Source organism: Sturnira hondurensis, unplaced genomic scaffold, assembly GCF_014824575.4.
Source record: "Sturnira hondurensis isolate 20B ecotype Veracruz unplaced genomic scaffold, ASM1482457v3 Scaffold0007865, whole genome shotgun sequence".
NCBI lineage: Eukaryota > Metazoa > Chordata > Mammalia > Chiroptera > Phyllostomidae > Sturnira > Sturnira hondurensis.
In genome coordinates, this window is record NW_028080496.1 from 13,697,102 (window position 1) to 13,717,384 (window position 20,283).

The following is a 20,283-nucleotide window of genomic DNA, read 5'->3' on the forward strand; positions in this document are numbered from 1 at the left end:
TGTACTGTTCTCTGTATGGACAGGGAACCACTCAGGGGCACCCTAAGAGCTGGGGAGGGGTGCACAGAAGCAGGTCCAACCGCCCAGAAGGCAGCAGCTATGCTGACATGCTCTGCTCCAACCACAGCACAGGTGTGGTGGGCCATCTGGGGAGAAGTGTGTCATCTGCTCTCTGGAGTGCAATTCCCAGTGCCAACATGACATGTTGTCCCTGGGAACCAATGAGCACCGCCACTGCAGCATGAAGAGCAAGTCCCCGGATGATGCCATGTTGACTTTTGCATTGGCCTTTCCTGTCGGATTTGTTTTCCTTGGAGTAAGGCAAGTTGAGCCTGCATCTTCTCCCTGCTTCAGTAGTGCACTTTATTCAATCCAAGCCTCTCAGCTCCTCAGGATTCTGACAAAGCTGATTGAAGGTCAACTGGTGAAAACCCAATGGGCTCCTCGAATCAACTTCCCATGCTCTTCCTCCTGTGCTCCTTAATGGACAAAGCTCTCCACCTGACACTGGTGATCCTAGCAGACACCTTGCCTTCAGTACCCTCCTTCCACCCAAGCTTGGCAGGCCCCTCTTCTCCTGCCCCCACCTGTATGCATGTCCCCAACTTCTCTGCATGGCTCTTTCTGCGGCAGTCTTTCTGTTCTTTTCTTTGGCTGTCTCATTCACTCAGGTGACTATGACTTCTGTGCAGAAGATGACTTTTGGCTCCACACTCCTGCTTTACCATGAACCCCATTTTTAGCCAGAACGACAAGAAGGAAACATGAAGTCACTGGAGACACCCAGCATTTTAGGGCTGGTCATCTGGAGAGTTTCCTCTGGCCTAGGCATGTGCATCAGCCCATGTGTGTGAGCCTGTGTGTAAGCCTATGCGCATGCACGTGTGCATACAAACATGTGTGTAAAACAGCATGTGTGTGTACAAATACACAGACCCATGCATAAATCTTTGTGAGCCTGTGTGCACATGAACCTGTGTGTGAACCTGTGTATGTGCCTGAGCCTGTATGTCTACCTGTGTGTACATGTCTGAGCCTGTGTGTATAAATCTGTGTGTGAGCCTACATGTGTAAACCAGTGTGCTCATGTGTGAGCCTGTGTGTGTAAATCTGTGTGTGTGTAGTTTCCTTACATGGCTCTGATCAAACACATACATCACACTGTCATCCTAACAAAAGTGTTTCATACTTACTACAAATTATTTGTAAACATATTGCCATTCAAAGTTCTCCAAATGTGCACACACACGTGTCTCCATTACTACATGCATGCTAATATGCACACATGTCCGCTATAGTTTATAAATATATTTCTCTCAATGTTGTAACTTTAGGTTATTTCCATTTTTGCAAGATTATACATAATGCCCTCAAGAATATTGTTGAGTAGACTGCTTTTGCTATATTTAGACTTATTTCCTTAGGATGACTATGCCAAAGAGGAATTACTGAGCCAATGCTCGAGGCTCTTCATATGTATTGCCAAATTATTTTGAGAAAAAATCACATCTGTGTACACTTCTCTGTGTGCACTTCACAGAAGGGCCCATCTTATCCAGCAAACTTGCATGTATTTCTTAAAAAGAACTTCTGTTAATTTCCATGGGAAAAATCTGTCCTTTCCCTGAATGAATACTCTGGTTAAATACTTCCTAAATGTTTGTTTTCCTTCTGTATTTAATCTCATACATGATCTGATTACACTATTTACTCATTTGTCTCCTCTCTTGCTGTTTTCCCCATATCCACTTAAGTACTTTCAATAATAGCCCTTGTTTATGTTCTGTGTAAAAATTTTCCCAGTTGTTCGTTTCAGAATATATAATGGTTTGAGTGGAAGATACACGAACACTTAAATTCTTGTATGCAGTTGAGTCTATCATTCCATTTTGTTGTTGTTGTTGTTATTTCCAAGCTTCCTTTCGGGCTTAAGCAAGTTCACAGCAGAGATCTAACCACCAGAAACCTATTTTGAGAGTTGGCAAATATTTTAGTGTTTGCTATCAAGTGAACATGCGCATTGATTTTCGTTCTATAATCAGCTCAGCAATTTCTCCAACACCATCCGTGGAACAAAGCCGCCTTGACAGAGATCTGACACATTCTGTGGTTTTTATTCCATGGGTAGGTAGGTGACTGACAGGCTGCGCCATTGAGCTGGGCGGAGCCTCGCTGTGGGCGTGGCCATCTCCGGATTCCCTGGCAGTCAGCTCCTTCCGCACTTTCCAGGACCCCAGGACCCACCCCCTGACGTCGCAAGTTCAAAATAACCTGGCCCAATGCTTCCCAGAAAGGGCCAACGCTCATCCAGGAATTTCGGTTTCCGCAAAATGTTTTCCCAAATTTATTCCAGTTTCATATTCCACAAGGGCGTCTGCATTGAGCACATTTTCTAGCCAAAGAGTGTCCCCACCATCTCAAAGTCATTGCCCACATTTCCTGCTTCTGCTGACTCACACCCCCTCTTTCTTCTTAAGAAATGTCTCCCCTTATCCGTCCTCCAAGGCCTTGGTCACATGCCACATCTGTGAGTCCTTCCTTCTTCCCTCCAAATGTAAATGATTCTCCCCCTGAGTTATGTTCTCACTGAAATGACAATCATTACTATTTACCAAGGTAAGATCTTTCTTGGTAAATCAGACAGTCTCCGAGGCAGTGTTGGTGAAGTAATGGATTGTTCACCTGCTGCAATGCCCAGCTAAATGCCAAGGCCATCCTTGGCCACCTCAAATACATCTGTGCTTCAAGACAGCATGAGCCAGAGACCTCAGCATGCTAATAAAACCAGAATTATCAGTGACATCAAGACTCGATCTGAGCAAAGCCTTTCGCCATTGAATGAGCCTTTTTGTTGTACTGTGAGAAGAATTCCATCACATTTGCTGTGTCTATGGGCGGAACTCCCCAGTGCTCCCGGCTAGCGCTAGCGGCTAATCATTTAGAGTCCCTAAGTGGTGAGTCAGAGGGCCCAAGACACACCCTTCAAAATAGCCACGGAAACGCTAAAACGACAGCAGAAAGGCACAGAAGCCCCGCAGCCTGCATGCCGATGCCAATGCAGTCCGGTTTCTGAGCAGATGCTGAGCCAACACACTGGGACAGTCCCGGAGCACCAGGACCTCGTTCCAACTCTGGGCTTCCTCTCAGCGTTTGCAACTGAAGATGCTGAGTCCAACGCTTTCTCCCTAGATGCGCTAGAAGTCAGGGCCAAAAACAGGGCTCCGGGCCTCTAATCGAGCCTAAATTAATATTGCTCTCTAAGGCATTAACGTCGTTGAAGAACTCATAAAGATGCAGGCATACAGCATCGTGTCACCTTTGTGGATGGGTAAGAGCCACTCAGGTATATCTATAAAGTAATGAGCTGATATTCTCACAACTGCAGAGCTGACCTATATATATGGGCGGCTCCCCCATCAAGGCAGCCCCGTGCGTGGCTCCCCCAGCAGCACCTAAGGAGCTTTGTGAGCTCTCGGCACCGCTCTGGGGTTTTTATCATGCTGCCTCATTCATTTGTGATCTGCCTATTTAAGAAAAATCCTCACTTGAGGATGTGTTCATTGGTTTTACAGAGAGAAAGGAGAGAGAGAAACATTAGTGTGAGAGAGAAACATGGATCGGTTGCCTCCTGTACATGCCCTGACCAGCAACTGAATCCTAAAGTCTCGGTATGTGCCCTGACTGGGGATCGAACTCACAACCTTTTGGCGTATGGAATGAAGCTCCAACCAACTGAGCCACTGGCCAGGACTATAATCTACCTTTTTACTTCATAATACAGCCCCAAATTTCTTTTCTCACTCTTATTAAGAGTCATCTTAGTTATTACCTGGTCTAAAAAAAATCCATGATGAAAAAGAGATATATAAAATAGCACAGAGAGAAGAGGAAAAACAGGGCTGGAGCTCAGGAAGTTTGTCTCACAGGTCGTCTGAACCAGGTGACGATTCTCTTTCTGGTTCTCACCGTAAAACCTGCAGGTTGTACCACGTGACTCTGGAGCAAACAACAGGGTGCTGGACCCATCAAGTTCACCCTCATGACTGATTTGGGATATTGTTTCGGAAATATCCTCGTGTATGAAATCAGGACAAGAGTATCATGGGTGAAAACAATACATGAAGGACACTTCTTCAAAATTACAAGCTATTATTCTGCAAGAACATGAAAGACAACCTTCAGGATGGGAGAAAATATTTGCAAATCGTATCTCTGATAAGGAAATTGTATGCAGAATATAGAAAGAAGGTTTAAAAAACACAGACAGTCCAATCCACCAATGGATGAAGCATCTGAATAGACATTTCCAACGAAGATAAGATAAAGATCCAATGAGCCCTAGAAAAGATGCTTTGATATCATTACACAGTAGGGGAAGGCACACCACAACCACAGTGAGGTACCACTTCAGCCTAGGGTGATCAGTCAGACAGCCCTGCTTGGAGGATTATCCCGTAGATCAAAAGACTGTGGGTTTAATTTCCAGTCAGGATGCATACCCAGGTTTCGGGTTCGGTTCCCAGTTGGGGCATGTACAGAAGGCAACTAAGTCAACCAAGTGGATGTTTCTCTCTCACGTGGATGTTTCTCTCCCTCTCTATAAAAGCAATGAAAAAGTGTCCTCCAGTGAGGATAAAAAAAAAAAGATAGACAATAACAAGTGTTGGTGAAGATGTGGAGAAATTGGAACTTGAAAATGCTGTGCTAAGTGAGAGAAGCCAGTCACAAAGCACCCCCCCCACCCAAAAGACCCACAGTGTCTGGTTTCATTGATATGAAATCTACAAAACAGATAAATCCAGAATTAGATCACTAGTTGTCCAAGGTTAGGAGAGGCAGACTGAGGGAAGGTGACAGCTAACAGGTACAGGATTTTTCTGGGGGGTACTGAAAATATTCTGAAATCGACGGTGGTCACGGTCACACCCCTCTGCAACTGAACCAAAAACACTGAATCACACACTTTAAGTGGGTAAAGGGTAGGGTATGTAAATGATATCTCAATAAATCTGTTGTAAAGTAAAAAAAAAAATACTGACTACCTGTACTTTATAGCAAGTACCCAAATACACATCCTCTGGACCAAAATACGCTCCCGATCGATGCCATCCCCTCTTCCTCTCCTTTTCCTTCCTCTGTGAAGCCTTCTGTGCACAAGGTTGTATAATCTAAGAGTTTTATTATTGAGTATATTTTAAAAGTATGCGTTGTGAATTGGTGCCAATGCCCCGCCCCCACTGGTTGTGGGTAAAGCTATAATGACAGAAGGAATCGGGGGCGGGAGGTGCCAGCTGTGCCATCCCTGAGCAGCCGAACCCAGGGTCTGTGGTCCTTATGATACCTTACAGTTCGGTGCCTTTGTTTATCTCAGCTATGACACACAGCATCAAGTACGAATGCAGAGCGGGCAGGGCACATGGGGAAATGCACACAGCTGGAATTTAATAAAACCTCGGCAAGAAGAGAAAAGGAGAGCGCATATCTTTTTGGTCTTTGGATGGCTGAAACAAAGTTGGCAATGAACCCCAGGCCGGGATGGCTGTAACCCAATCATATTAGCAGCAGATGACCATGTCTAAAGAGTCCAAGTTCAAGTTCCTGGACCACCAAGGCTGACTTCTAGCCCAGACGCGGGGAGAGGTCTTGGACTTCTGGGAGAACAGCAGACCACCGACCCAGGTCCTCCTCTCTCCCCTTCCTTCCTGCCTGCCTCCAAGGCCAGGATTGGACTCCTATCTGCCCAGAATGATGGTAACTTATGTTACCAAATGCGGGTTGATGGAGTTCACCTTTGGTCTTTGAATTTCTCAATAACCAGCCTCAGGGAGTATCTCGTTGTCCAGAGAAATCTACCCATCAAAGCTCACCAGTTCCCTTTGGAGACAGAGGAAAGGGATGCCTACCACGATGAATTACTGATGACAGCACTGTGGTGGATGACCCAGTGGCGGGAGTCCCTTGCAGAGTGTTTCATGAGGGGACCACCATGGCCCAGGTGGCCAGTGTCCCCAGGGCACGGGAGCAGATGCAGGACCCACCTGTGGCGAAGACGACATTCCTGGAGACCAGGCGATGTTCCACGATGGAGAACTGAGGGAGCTCGATCCTCTCCACTCCAGTGACAGCCTTGTCGCCACCGCGCCAGTAAAATTCAATGTCGTCTGTGGTGTAGCCGTCTGCCAGGAGAGAAAGCAGGGACGAGGAGGAAATGAAGCATCATCTTGTCTACGCACAGGTTTAAGACACTTGCCGGTGAATGGAAGGAAGAGCTCACCCATATTTTGATAGATCTGTTTGATGTGCTAATTGTTGAGAAGAGTCCTCTAAGAACTAACTTTTAAATATCTCTGTGTTGATTTAGAACACCCTGGTCAGGTGGCTCAGCTGGTTTAGAGAGTCAACCCATACACAAAAAGGTCACAGGTTCGATTCCCGGTCAGGGCACATACTTAGGTTGTGGGTTGGATCCCCTGTAGGGGTGCATACAGGAGGTAATTGATCGATGTTTCCCTCTCTCTTCCTTCCTATTTCTACAATCAATCAAACATATCCTCAGGTGAATATTTAAAAAATAGAACAGAAAACTATTTTTCAACTGGTGTTGAAAAATACGAAAACTAGGGTGGCTCAGTGCTCTGACCAGAGTTCTGTTCACACTGTAGAGCTTGCCTGGACGTTGCGCCCACATGAACTGAAAACATACGCGCCCTGAGTAAGATGGTTGTAAGGAAAGATGAGAACCCAAGCATGAAGGATTCCGGAAAGGCACCTTCTGAAAAGCCACAGAAAAGCTAAAACACGGAGGGCAAATTTAACCAATTGATGTCGGGTAACAGCCAAAGCTCTCTGAGCAAAAGTGGTGTTCTCTGCATTTCTGGATGGTCACCCTGAGGTGGCCCCAGAGATGGGCACAACGTCTCATTTGGAGCGGCCATTGGTGGAGTAGAGGTCCACCCCCTGGCTCCTGACACAGTGCTCACGTTTGGTGCTTTTGGAGAATGGGTATAAATAAGACCAAAAGCCTGATGTCATCTGTTGTACCCAGGAATCTGCTGGAGAATGAGGTCAGTTTTACCACGAAGGCCTATGACAGTGCATGCATGGAGAAAAACGCCTTGCCACTACAAAAGACTCTCTGATCAGACCATATATACTGAGCAAAAGGCAGACACGCAATATTTGACGAGTGACAAAACCCCCCAAGCCAGGGGGTGGCTGGCCCCTCCACACGGCTCATGCCATCTCCCAGTCCCATCTGCTCTTCTCCCTCTGGGGTCGTGGTGGTCACACCTCTGTCTGCTACCTTCCCTCCTACTTCCTCATATTCCATTCTCGCCTCGCAGGCATGGCACTAGTTAATCAAACTCACAGATCACCAGGCCACTGCTCTGCATAAAACCTTTACATCTTTCCCAGTGCAATTAGCAAATAAGTCCAAGCTCCCTACAAGGAGCTCAAGAATCTACAGCCGGCCCCCCTATCATGTGCATCCAATTTCTCTTCCTCTTCACCCCGCCCCTCCCTGCCCGCTGGCCTCTGGGGTGCAGACCAGCACAAGTGCCCACGAGACATTCTTCAAGATCTCGAGGCTCCCCCTTCCCTATGTTTGTTTGCATCTCGAATTACAAAAAAACCGTTCACACCTGTGTGTGATCAAATCATCAGAAAATTGGGAGAATTCCTTCTTCCACTCAAGTGCTTGAAACATGGACTCTTCCAAGACGTGTGGCTCACACGCGCTGAGGAAATCAATCCCTTTTACAATAATCCTTCCTGCCCATCCTCCACCTCGGCTCAAATATCAGTCACTGAATGTACTCCTTCCAGCCCACGCACAGTCTGTTCGCAGTTGCTGTGACAGCTGCTTTCTTACCTGGACCCCAAATTCGCCTTCCTGAAACTCATCAGCTAAAGGGGTGCCGTGCCCTCTCGCCACACAGAATCCGCTTAACTTCCCAGGGTCCTCCTTCCTCTACTGGGTGATTATGGTTTTTCCCACGAGCCTCTGTCCTCCACACGGATCACGGGCCCCAATTCCACGTGTCTTGCCTTCCGAAAGTACCGTTCTCAGAAACCATGACACAGACCTGGCATGGAAGCCAGGGGCACCGTGGGGCCGGCTCTACAGGGATCTCAACCCTAGCCTCCAAGCCAGCTCCCCAAAGACAGTAACTACTCACCACCAATGCATCGAGAGACATTGGCAAGTCACTCATCTGCCACCCACCAAAAAAAAAAAATCATCAATATGAAGACTGACAAGCCGAAATGCAATGGAGACTAATTATAAACCACCGCATGCTTGGCCAGGATTACTAGCTGCAGCAGTGCCCTCCAGATCCACTGGACGTGGAGCTCAGGGAGCAGGGGGGACTCGTGCCCGTTTGATAACACAGCCGCCCCTCACACAGGAGCGCTCTGCACTAACGCGCCAGCTGCGCTTCTCAGCACTCCCCAAATGCACGGACGTGGCCGAGATGCAGCGACAGCGTGCTTGTAAAGTTGCGCTCCTGATGGAAAAGGAGTTTTACTCCAGCCGCCCAGGGTCCCAGGAGGGCAAGCCGCTCCTGCGTGATGAAGCTTATTGTGGCAAATTGTCTCCGTGTTTGCCCTCTCCTCACGGAGAGGCCCGAGGTGGGCGGCCCTGGTCAGACTCTCATAATCAGATTAGAGTGAAGAACTCTTGTTTTTTATGTTTATTGGTTTTATAGAAAGAGGGAAGGAGGGAGGGAGAGGAAGAGAGAAAGAGAGAGAGAGAAACACTGAGATGAGAGACATTGACTGACCGCCTCCCGCATGTGCCCTGACTGGGAATTGAACCTGCAGCCTAGGTATGTGCCCTGACCCAGAACTGAACCCTCAACCTTTTAGTGCATAGGATGATGCTCAACCAACTGAGCCCCATGAGCCATAATGGGAAACTCTTCTATTGCAGAGTGAAAGATTAAACCTTTTATCTTTAAGATACTTAAAAACTACATCAAGAAAGTGATACAGGTCTTGCTATAAATGCCAAAACAAACGAACAAACCAAAAAACAACAAGATGGCCTAAAACACAAAGTGGATGGAGAACAGAAATGGAGATACCCACAGCTTTCGATTTCCAGGGTGCAGTTCTGTTCGTCCAAGGGGTACCTCCTCAGATCCATCATGCATGCTGCGGTCGTGGTGATTCTGAAATACACAGGGGGCGGGGCAGAGAGCAAAGATGAGATGAGAAGCATAGCAAGAAATCTGGTTCCGCATAAGCTATGAGCAGGACCCCTTCCATGAGTATCCCTGATTCCACATAGTGACGTCCACTGAGTAAGTTTCGGCATACCGTAGGCCAGCTTGGTCAAGAAAAGCAACACAGAACGTTGACATGCTATGCTGTTATCCATGGAGACTTGTTGACTTTCAGACAGTGAAGGCACCGAATCTTTTATCTCCAATCTTTGCTCTGCCTCTGGGTCTACTGGCTCTCTGACCTTTTACGGGACGAAGAAAACTCCTGCGTGGTGACAGCGCTGACTGGGTCAGAGCTGAAATCTCTGACTTCCTGTGTGTCGGGTCCCAGTAGCCTTGTGTCCACAGGCTGCCCTTTGGCTCTGAGCCAAGCTTCTGCTGCTTCCTGTGTTATCACACTTGGCAATGAAGCTGGATTCTGACCCTCTGGGGCTTTATGCCATGAAATTGCCTCTCTCCTCTGAGAGAATATTTGGCTTTTTATTTGATTAGGAATCAAAACTGAGTGGAATTTGCTTCCCTTGGGGTCAGTGGCAGCCATGGAAAGAGTCTACATCACGGCCAAGGCCAGTTAGGCCTCCGCCACTCAGTTCCATCACAGCACAGAGAAAGAGAACACTCCTGGCCATGTCAAGTTCATTGACTACCCTGTCTACACTAGCAAGGCTGTCCACCCAAGGATGTATCACCTCAGGACAAACACACTCATATCCGTACTGGACATAACTGTGGTCGAGAGCTTGCTTTGTGCTCAGCTCTGTACTCAGCACTTCAATACTCATGCACTGATTCCATAAGAGACACGCCACAGGGGAAATTATTATTATTATCCCTATTTTAAAAATATTTTTAAAAGATTTTATTTATTTATCTTTAGAGGGGAAGGGAAGGAGAGAAATATTGATGTGTCGTTGCCTCTTGTGCATCCCCTGCTAGGAACTGGCCTGCAATCCAGGCATGTGCCCTGACTGGGAATCAAACCGCGATCCTCTGGTTCTCAGGCCCGCACTCAATCCACTGAGCTACACCAGCCAAGGCTTATTATCCCTATTTTGAAGATGAGCAAACCAAGGCTTGAAAAGAGTAGATAGGCTGGTCAGATTTACGAAGGGACTGGAAGGCAGAGGGGGTCACCAGATTTAGGCAGCCTGTCAAGCTCACACTTGACCCCTCTCCTTCCCTGGAATAGGGAATGTATTCCTACCTACTTGGGGAGTGAGGTTCTTGTTCTGAAACAAGAGCACATAGGGGAGAGAAATCTGGAATACACACCGAGGTCGTGTACGGATATAATATATAGCCCGAATGGTAGCCACGAGCCACATGTGACTAGGTGTAAAGTTTAAACTAAATCAAGTGAAATAACATTAAAAATTCAGTGTCTCTGATGCTCTAGCCACGTTTCAAGTTCCCAGCAGCCACATGCGGCTCCTGCATCCTACAATGCTGATCACAGAACATCTTCGTCCCCACAGTAAGCTCCCCTGGAAAAGGTGAGGAAAAGAGTGACGAGCCAGGCAGAATGGCCCTGCTGCCAACCTCCCAGGCCCCTCCTGTCCTCCGTCCCATGGCTTTACAACTCCTTGTTTGAAAGTGGTTGGACGCCAACAGCCAAATGCACACCACTCACCTCCTCAACCTGTCGCTGCGTTGACTTACACGGCTTGTAAGTCAAGTGCCAGGGTGGAAGCTGCCATTCAACACTATTCACAGGGCCCTGGCCAGGTAGCTCAGTGAGTTAGAGCATCGTCCCCACATGCCAAGGTTGAGGGTTCAATCCCTGGTCAGGGCATGTATGACAATCAACCAATGAATGCATCAGTAAGTAGAAGAACAAATCCATTTCCCCCCTCTCCTTTTCTCTTTCTCTTCTTTCCTCTCTCTCTAAAATCAATGATTTCACAACAACCACAAAGACTATTCACAATCTCATAGCAGCAAAGAGTGGGTCTGACTTCATGGCCAGCAGTCAGAAGGGAGGGCCTACCCTAGCTGTTACCCACTAGGGGCTGAAACTTTCAACATGATCTTGAACCTGAAGGCAGCCAAGGTTCATTTTGTCTCCAAGGATCTGTCCCACCTGAGGATAAAGATTGTGCATACAGTCCTGGTTGGTGTGGCTCAGTGGATTGAGCGCAGGCCTGCGAACCAAACTGTTGTTGCTTCCACTCCAGACCAGGGCACGTGGCTGGTTTGCAGGCCAGGTCCCCAGTAGGGGGCGCGGGAGAGGCAACAACACATTGACATTTCTTTCCGTCTCTTTCTCCCTCCCTTCCCTGTTCTCTAAAAATAAATAAATGAAATCTAAAAAAAAAACCACGTTCTGCATACAAAATGAAGCGTTTTATGAAAAGTAGGGAAGCATAGAGAATGAACGTTGACAAATTGGGAGGGTACAGGCCCGGTTGTCAAAAGGCATGAATGCAACGTGCCCTTTTCCAAACCAGAGCGGAGACAGAAGGAAAGAACAGCCTGAGAGGAAGACAGATGGGCAGACACCGTAAAACTGAGGAAAGGACGCAAGGCACCCAACCCCAAGTGCTCATGGGAATCTTGTGCAGCAGACAGACGGGGGAGTCGACACGGCTGAGAATTGTTTCATGACATGGACGGGCACCCAGGTCACTGAGGGATCTTGTTAAAATGCGGATTCTCAGCAGAAGGGCTGTGGAGCGTCTGCAATTATTTCCCAGGTGATGTTGCTACGGCTGGTCTGGGGACAAAGCTAAGAGGGGAAAGGAGACTGGAAATGTGTAAAACCTTCCTAATACAGGGGAAGAAGACAAAGCTTTGGAACCTGAGAGAAGGAGATGGTACAGCACAGAAAATGGGCAAGGAACTGGGCTTTATTAGAGAAACAGAATACAAGTCAAGAAATTAGAATTAAACACAAAACAATAATTAAAAAAAAACTGGGGCCCTGGCTGGTGTGGCTCAGTGGATCGAGCACAGGCCTGTGAACCAAAGAGTCTCCAGTTTGATTCCCAGTCAGGGCACGCGCCTGGGTCCCCAGGCGGGTCCCCAGGCGGGTCCCCAGTAGGGGGTATGTGAGAGATAACTACACATTGATGTTTCTCTCCCTCTTTTTCTTCCCTTTTAAATATAAATAAATAAAATTTAAAAAATTGGGGTAAAATATGCTTAACACATTTTTCCTTTGCATTTAAAAAAATATTTATTTCTAGAAAGAGAAGAAGGGAGGGAAAGAGAGAAAGAAACACCAGTGTGTGGTTGCTTCTCACGTGCCCCCTACTGGGGACCTGGCCCACAACCCAGGCATGTGCCCTGACTGGGAATTGAACTGGCAACTCTTTTGTTCACAGGTCAGTGCTCAATGCACTGAGCTACACCAGCCAGGTCCCATTTTTTCCATTTTTAATCGACACTGAGTACATTCACACTGCTATGCAACCATCACCACCATCTGTACCCATACATTTTTCATCATCTCTGATAGAAACTCGGTACCCACTGAACAGTAATTCTCCCTTTCTCCCCCCCACTCAGGACTGGGTAACTTCTGTTCTACTTTCTCTCTGTATGAATTTACTTATTTTAGGTCCCTCATATAAGCGAAGTCAGGTAACGTTTGTATTTTTGTGCCTGACTTGGCTCACTCACCATGTTTTCAAAGTTCAGTCATCTCATATCATGTATCAGGATTTCATACCTTTTTCTGACTGAGTAATATTCTAGTGTATGTACAGACCATGGTTTGTTTATCCATTCATGTGTTGGTGGACAATTTGGCTGCGTGTGAAGAATGTTGCTGTGAATACAAGCATTGGTATTGCCTTTTGTTTCTTTGGGTATATATCCGGGAGTGGAACTGCTGGATCATACGATAACTGTGTTTGACATTTTGAGGAAAAGGCGTACTGCTTTCCATACTGCTGATTTTACGTAACCGCCAGCAACACATGAGGGTTCCCATGACCGCGGAACTTTGTCAACACTTGTTGTTCTCCGTCTTTTGTGTAATAACCACCCGAACGGCTGTGCGGTGCTCTCTCACTGAGTTTTGGTTTTCATTCCCTTTATGGCTAATCGTGTTCAGCATCTTTCCTGTGCTCACTGGCCATTCGAACATCTTCTTTGGAGAAATGTGTCTGTTTAAGTCCTTCGTCTATGTCAAAATGATCATTTTTGTTTCTGTTGTTGCTGATTTGTAGTTCTTTATGTAATCCAGATGTTAACTACCCCTATCAGAGCAATGATTTCCAACGTTTCTCCCATTCCATGGGTTGCCTTTTCACTCTGCTGTGGTCTTTGATGCACAGATGTTTTCAATTTTGATGTAGTTCAATTTATCTCTTTTTCCTTTTGTTGGTGGTGATTTTCATGTCATAGCCAAAAAATCATTGTCAAAGCCAATGTCATTAAGCTCGCCCCCATACATCATCTCTTTATCATTTTAGCTTTTATGCATTTACATTTTTGACCTGCGTTGAGCTCATTTTTTTGTGTACGGTTTAAGGAAAGCAACCAATGTTATTCTTTTACATGTGGATATCCAGTTTTTCTGGTCCTATTTGTTGAAAAGATGGTCCTTTATTCACTGAATAGTTTTGGTCCCCTGTTGAAAATAATGTGGTCATATACGCAAAAGTTTATTTTGAGGATTCTCTATTCTATTCCATTGGCCTGTGTGTCTATTCTTCCAGTATCACACTGTTTTGATTACCATGGCTTTGCCGTGAGTTTTAAAATCAGAAATGTGAGACCAACTTTGTTCTTCTTTTTCAAGATTGTTCTGGATGTCCAGGGTCCCATACAATCCCACATAAATTGTAGAGTGGGGTTTTTCATTTGACCAAAAAATGGTGGGATTCTGAGGGGGATAGCCCTGCATGTGTAGACCACTTTGGGTAGGACTGTTATCTTAATGTGGAGTCTTGCAATCACTGAGCACAAGTTCTCTTCCCATTCATGCATATCTTCTTAAAATTCTTTCAGCAGCATTTATAGTTTTCAGTCTACAAGTCTTTTGCCTCCATCATTATATCTATTCCTAAGTATTTCATCCTTTGAGATCTTACTGTAAATAAAATTACTTTCTTAATTTCCTTTTGGGATTTTTAATGGTTAGTATACAAAAATGTACCTGATTTTTTATATGTTGATTTTGAAATCTGCAATTTTGATGTTTTTTTTTTATCTAGCAAGTTTTTCTTTGGGGGGGTTTGCATAGAATTTTCGGGTTTCCCTCATAAGACCCTATCATCTGCACGCAGGCAGTTTTACTCCTTCCTTGTTTGTTAGAACAGAGATGGCGTAAGCAGGTGCCCCAGACTTGTGTCTTAGGAAAAACCATTTCCTTGTTTCACAAATGAGTATGATTCTGATTGTGAGGCTTTCATATGCAGTGCTCATCATATGAGCAAGCTCCCTCCTATTGCTAGTTCTGCGCACACTTTTACTCTGGAAGGGTGTTGAATTTTGTCAAATCTTATTTCTGCATCAACTGACAGGATCGTGTATTTTTCCCCTTTCATTTTGTTAAGCTCATTTTCCTATGTTTGAATCATCTCCAACTTCTAGGAATAAATCCCACTTGGTCATGGTTCATGCTGCTGACTTCAGCTTGCTGGGATTTTGTTGAGAATTCCTGCATTAATACTGATAAGGGATATTGGTCTGTGGTTTTCTTTTCTTGGAGTGTCTTTGTCTAACTTTGGGATCGGGGTAATGCTGGCCTCAGACTGAGGAAGGAAGCCTCCTTTCCTTTCCATTTTTTTGAAGAGTTTTATTTTGCACTAACTGGGGTTAATTCTTCTTTATATGTTTAGTAGAATTCACCAGTGAAGCCACTCGATTCAGGGATTTGGGGGTAGAACGTTTCTGATTACTGATCCAACCACCACACTAGTTGGTGGTCTGTGCAGACTTTCTGTATCTTTAGAATTCATTTTTGTTGGTTGTGTGCTTCTAGGGATTTGTCTAGTTCATCTAGGTTATCCAATTGTCTGACTAAAATTTTCCATAGTATCCTCATATACATATTTTTATAAATGTTTCTATTTCTGTACATTGGTAATAATGTTCCTCTTTTCACTTATGATTTTAGTTATTTAGGTCTTCTGTTTTTTTTTGTCAATCTAACTGAAGCTTTGTCCATTTAGTAAATCTTTCAAAGGACCAAATTTTGATTTCATTGGTTTTTCTACATAGTTTTAGGTACTTTCTATTTTGTTTATTTCTACTCTATTATTTTATTTCGTCTGCTAGCTTTTGGTTTAATTTACTCTTCTTTTTATTTTCTTTAGTGCCTTAAAGTGTAAAGTTAATACTTCTTTTTAATGTATATGTTTACAAGTATAAATTTTCCTCTTGGTACCTACTCCCAGCAACTCGTAAGTTTTGTGGTTATTGTAGAACTATTTCTCCTTTCAATTCCATGGAAGTTTGCCTCATATATTTTGGAGTTCTGGTGTGTGGTGCATGTATTCCTATGACTGTCATGTCTTCTTGGTGAATTGACTCATCAATATATATGGTGTTCTCGATTCTTGTAAAAACAAGAAAGTCTATTTGACTTAAAGTCTATTTAATCTCATATTGATAGAGCCACTTCAGCTCTCTTTTGGTTACTGTTTGTATGGGATACATTTTCCATCCTTTCACATTAAATTGTGTCTTTAAATGTAAAGTAAGTCTCTTATAGGTAGCAGACAGATGGATCCTGTTTTATTTGTATTCATCCTGCCAATCTCTAGCTCTTGTATGAGGAGTTTAGTCCATGTACATTTAATGTAATTAAGGTGAAAGAAAGACTGGCTTCTGCCATTTTGTTACTGGTTTTGTTCTTGTATGTCCTACAGCTTTTGGTTCCTTCATTTCTTCCATCTTTATTTTCTTTTTTATGTCATTGATATTTTTGTAGTAACCTGTTTTGATTCCCTTCTCATTTTCTTTGTGTATTTCCATTTTGGTGACCATAGAGATTATATATGACATGCTAAAATTAAAATAATCTAATCTAAATGGATATCAGCTTTACTTTAATCAGCTTAACAATAACCCACAACCTTCGGACCAACTTCAGCTTTACTTTAAGTATATGTGAAATCTCTACATCTCTACTTAATTTGCTGTGCACACCCATTACTGATGTTAAATTGCATTTTGTACGTTGCCTACCTAATTACCAAGATTTATAGTTAGTCTTATGCACTTGTCTTTTAAATCATATAGACCTCAAAAAAAGGGGGAGTTACACACACACACACACACACACACACACACACAATACTAGTGGTTTTGCTTACTTTTACCGGAGATCTTTAATCTTCATACACCATCAAGTGGCTCTCTGGCATCCTTTCATTTCAACCTAACAGACTTCCTTTATCTATTCTTGTGGGACAGGTCTAGTTGTAATAAAGTCCCTCAGATTTTGTTAAGCTGGGAGTTGACTAATTACTCCTTATTTTTGAAGGCAGTTTTGCCAGAAAGAGAATTCTCTCAACAGTGTTTGTCCTCCATTCCACTGCTCCGACCTCCAAGCTTTCTGGTGAAAAAGTGGCTGCTGATCTTGGTGGAGGCTCCCTTATAAGTGATGAGTTGCTTCACTCTTGATGATTTCAAAATTTTCTGTCTGTGGTTTTTCATAGTTTGAGGGTATGTGTCTTAGCGTGGGTATTTTTTATTTTATCCCTCTTGCAGTTTATTGAGCTTCTTGGATTTGTAGATTTATGTTTTTTAAAGCTCGTATAAGTTTTCCATAATTATTTCTTCAAATGCTCTCTCTGCCCCTTTCTGATGCTCCTCTCTTAGGACTCCCATTATACGTATTTTGGTGCACTTGGTTTCTCAGATGTCCCTTTGGCTCCATTGATTTTCTTCTAACTTTATTCTTCCTCTTCCTCAGACTTATCATTTTAAATTGGCCTACATTTAAATTTGTTGATTTTTTTATTCTACCTGCTTATAAACCCCTCTAATAAATTCTTCAATTGTGTTTTCAGCTTCAGAATTTGTTTGGCCCTTTTTTATAATTTCTACCCCATTGCTTATTTTATTTTGTTGTTGACATACTTTCCAAATGTCTTCTAGTTCTTTGTCCAAGCTTTTTCTCAGCTCTTTGAACATAGATAAGACATACCTAGGTTGCGGGTTCAATCCCCAGTCAGGGTGTGCATGGGAGGCAATCAACTGATGTTTTTCTCTTTCTCTCCTCCTCTTCCTTTCACTCTCAAATCAATGAAAGATATATATTCTCGGGTGAGGATCAAAAAATTATCAGTATTTTGACATACTAATGGACTTTTGGTCCAAAAATTCAAACTGCTTTAAATTCAAATTGCTCCTGACAGGCCGAACCGGTTTGGAAGGGAAGCAGCTGGCAGAGCGGCTGCCGAGCCTGTGTGGGGTGCGGTGGTCTGGTGTTTAGAAATAGCCCCCGACAGCTTGTGCGGGTCCACAGAGATCTGAAGACTTGTTTCAAAAACATGAGGTTCTAAATAAATGGAAGGGGTATATTGAGATGACATTTGAAGGAAAATAGCAACTTAGTTAGGATTCTGTCTACTGATTTGAGAGACTTCTTGAGATGCGTAATGGATGCAAATGTGATGAGAGAGATGTTTTTAGGTTATTGTACAAAATCTGTTATTGAAAATTTCCCAGAGCTTATTATTATACTACTATCTAACGTTTATCTATAAATGTGCAGACAGAATATTAGGTGAAGATTTTTTTAAATTTTAATTGTTGTTCAAGATATGGTTTTATTATGTTGGTTTTTCTTATTCTTGCCTGTTTGAAGGTATCAAGTCTCCAATACTTTCTAGTGGAGTTTATAAATTTAACACAGTTCTGTCATTCATGTTATATCATTCTGTCTGCTATGATGTGAATGTTTATGTACCCCCAAATTCCTTAAGTGAAAATCCTAGCCCCCGAAAAGTGGGGGTATGAGGAGGTGGGGCCTTAGGTCCGAGGGTGGAGCCCTCAGAAATGGTATTTGTGTCCTTGTAATAGCATCCACACAGAGCTCCCTGTCCCTTCCACCGTGTGAGCACAGCGAGTAGGTGCCTGCCATGAACGGGGAAGCTGGTCCTCATCTGACATTGAACCTGCCGGCACCTTGACCTCGAATGTTCCCCTTCCAGAACTCAGAGGATAAACACCTGTGATTTATAGCCCACCCTGTCTGTGGGCTATTTTGTTACAGCAACCCAACTGGGCTAAGACACTAGTCTAACAGGGTGAAAGCTCCTTGACTTTAAGAGAAACATACTAACTAATGTATTCTGCCTCTGCTAAGAAAATAAGGAATATCAAAATACAAACTGGAGAAACCCCAAATAGGAAGTTTTGTTCAAAAGCCAAGCAAGCCTAGCCTAATTTTTTACTGATATTTGCTTCCTCACACACACACACACGTGTGTGTGTGTGCACACTCCTGCTATTCAGTGTTTTGGGGGTGGAGGCAGGTGAACGAAGGACGTGATTTATGGCTCATTTTATGCTCACGTGGTTTCTGGAGAACCCTCTGCACAACTGATGTCTTGTCAGAACCTCCATCTCTCATTTCTGGGCGAAAGTGCACAGGCTGCAGACGTGCCCGGGAAACACCGATCTAGCCTCTCTTTGCGGCGCCACCTTGGCTCGGTCCACACGCGCCACTTTTATTCTTCTCACAGGTCAGAATGCTCGGCACGCTGCTAAAATGTTGGCTGTTGGTCTGTGTATTGCAGATTTGAGAAAGCTCCTAAAGCTTTCTCAACACTCACGGGGACGCTCAGTAATTCCCTTTGCCCATCCTGAAGCACTGAAAGAGGTGTGGATTTTAAAAAACACAGTCACACCTCAGTCCTTGTTGGCTTCAGAACTTGCCAAACCCTGCACTTGCTGCATTTCAACGAGACAGATAACGTTTCAGGACCCATTGGTGCTCATGGGCTTTGGCGTGCGACCTGAGTCCGGAGTGGACTATCAACGAGTACCGAGGTACCATTGCATTTACTAGAATTTCACTTAGACCCGCTTGAGTCTTAGCTAAAGGGCTAAGGACTCACAACATTTTGAGACAAATCTTGAATCCGTGTGCCAGCCCTTGAAGACCTCAAGAACCCTTTTAGGCGGGGAGATCAAGAAAGGCACGTACACAAAATGACTCTAGAACAGAACGCAACACAAACCAGCGCCAAGTCAAGGCAAGAAACAGCATAGTTTTAAGGGCACCGTTTAGCAAAGGGGGGCAATATTCCCAGCAATGAACCCCCTCCCACCCAGTGGGAGCATCCTGGGAACGCCCAGCTGTTTCCGTGGTAACCAGGGGCAGCCAGGGTCTCCCTGGGTCCAGACAGCGGTCTGGTTTCGGGTTCCAGTGATTTTCATCAGGAGACCTGGTGAAAGACGACTCTCACCTGAGAGCTTCGTGGTTAGTTGTTCCCATAAATACTGGCAGCCTCACCTTATAAAACTCCATGGAGACCCTACATCAGCATAACAAAACCTTTTCTATTTTTCCAAGTCTGCACACGGCTTTGGGAAAATGTTAATGAAAGCTTTTGCACTGTCAGGATAATATTAATTACAGGCCTTTTCGGCTATAATATGGGAAATCCTCCCTGAGGGAATCAGGACTCTCAGATACCACGAACCAACTAGATCAAATAAGCCCAGGCAGGCTGTCCTCTCGCTTGTGACTATTAATAGTAACAGAAAGGCCCCAAATCCTGTAAGATTTCTTTCTCGGCAAAGTGCAGAGTGTTTCGTGGATGTCTGCTAATGAACCTGAGGAGGCAGCCTCACCCACTATCACCGCTGCAAGGGAGAAGTTCAAGGTCAGGGTGCCACGCAGCCCCGAGAGGCGGACAGACCTGAGCCCGTACAACACTGTCCCATCAGGGTGAAGCCGGATCATGCGGTTTTTCACCGTCACTCCGTGCACGAACGACTTCTTGTCATTTAGGAAATACGTGTCCGGCACCCACAGTTGGTCGGCCACACGGTTGTCCAGTGTGAGGTTGAGTGGGATCCCAGAGTAGGCGAGCCTTTTATCTCTCCAGTATTGTTGAAAATACATGGTTAAGGTGTAATCCTG

General features: G+C 44.6%; 1 protein-coding gene across 3 annotated transcripts in view; it reads right to left on the reverse strand.

Moving 5' to 3' along the window:
• Window positions 1-20,283, reverse strand: part of GABRB3 (gamma-aminobutyric acid type A receptor subunit beta3) — a 240,130-nt gene that overhangs the window by 14,637 nt on the left and 205,210 nt on the right. For all 3 annotated transcript variants that reach the window (XM_037053806.1, XM_037053809.1, XM_037053807.1), the window contains 3 exons: window positions 20,060-20,280; window positions 9,094-9,176; window positions 6,039-6,176 (listed from right to left, as the gene is read on the reverse strand). In XM_037053806.1, the coding sequence (XP_036909701.1) occupies window positions 6,039-6,176; window positions 9,094-9,176; window positions 20,060-20,280 (442 nt within the window). The remainder of the gene's footprint in view (window positions 1-6,038; window positions 6,177-9,093; window positions 9,177-20,059; window positions 20,281-20,283) is intronic.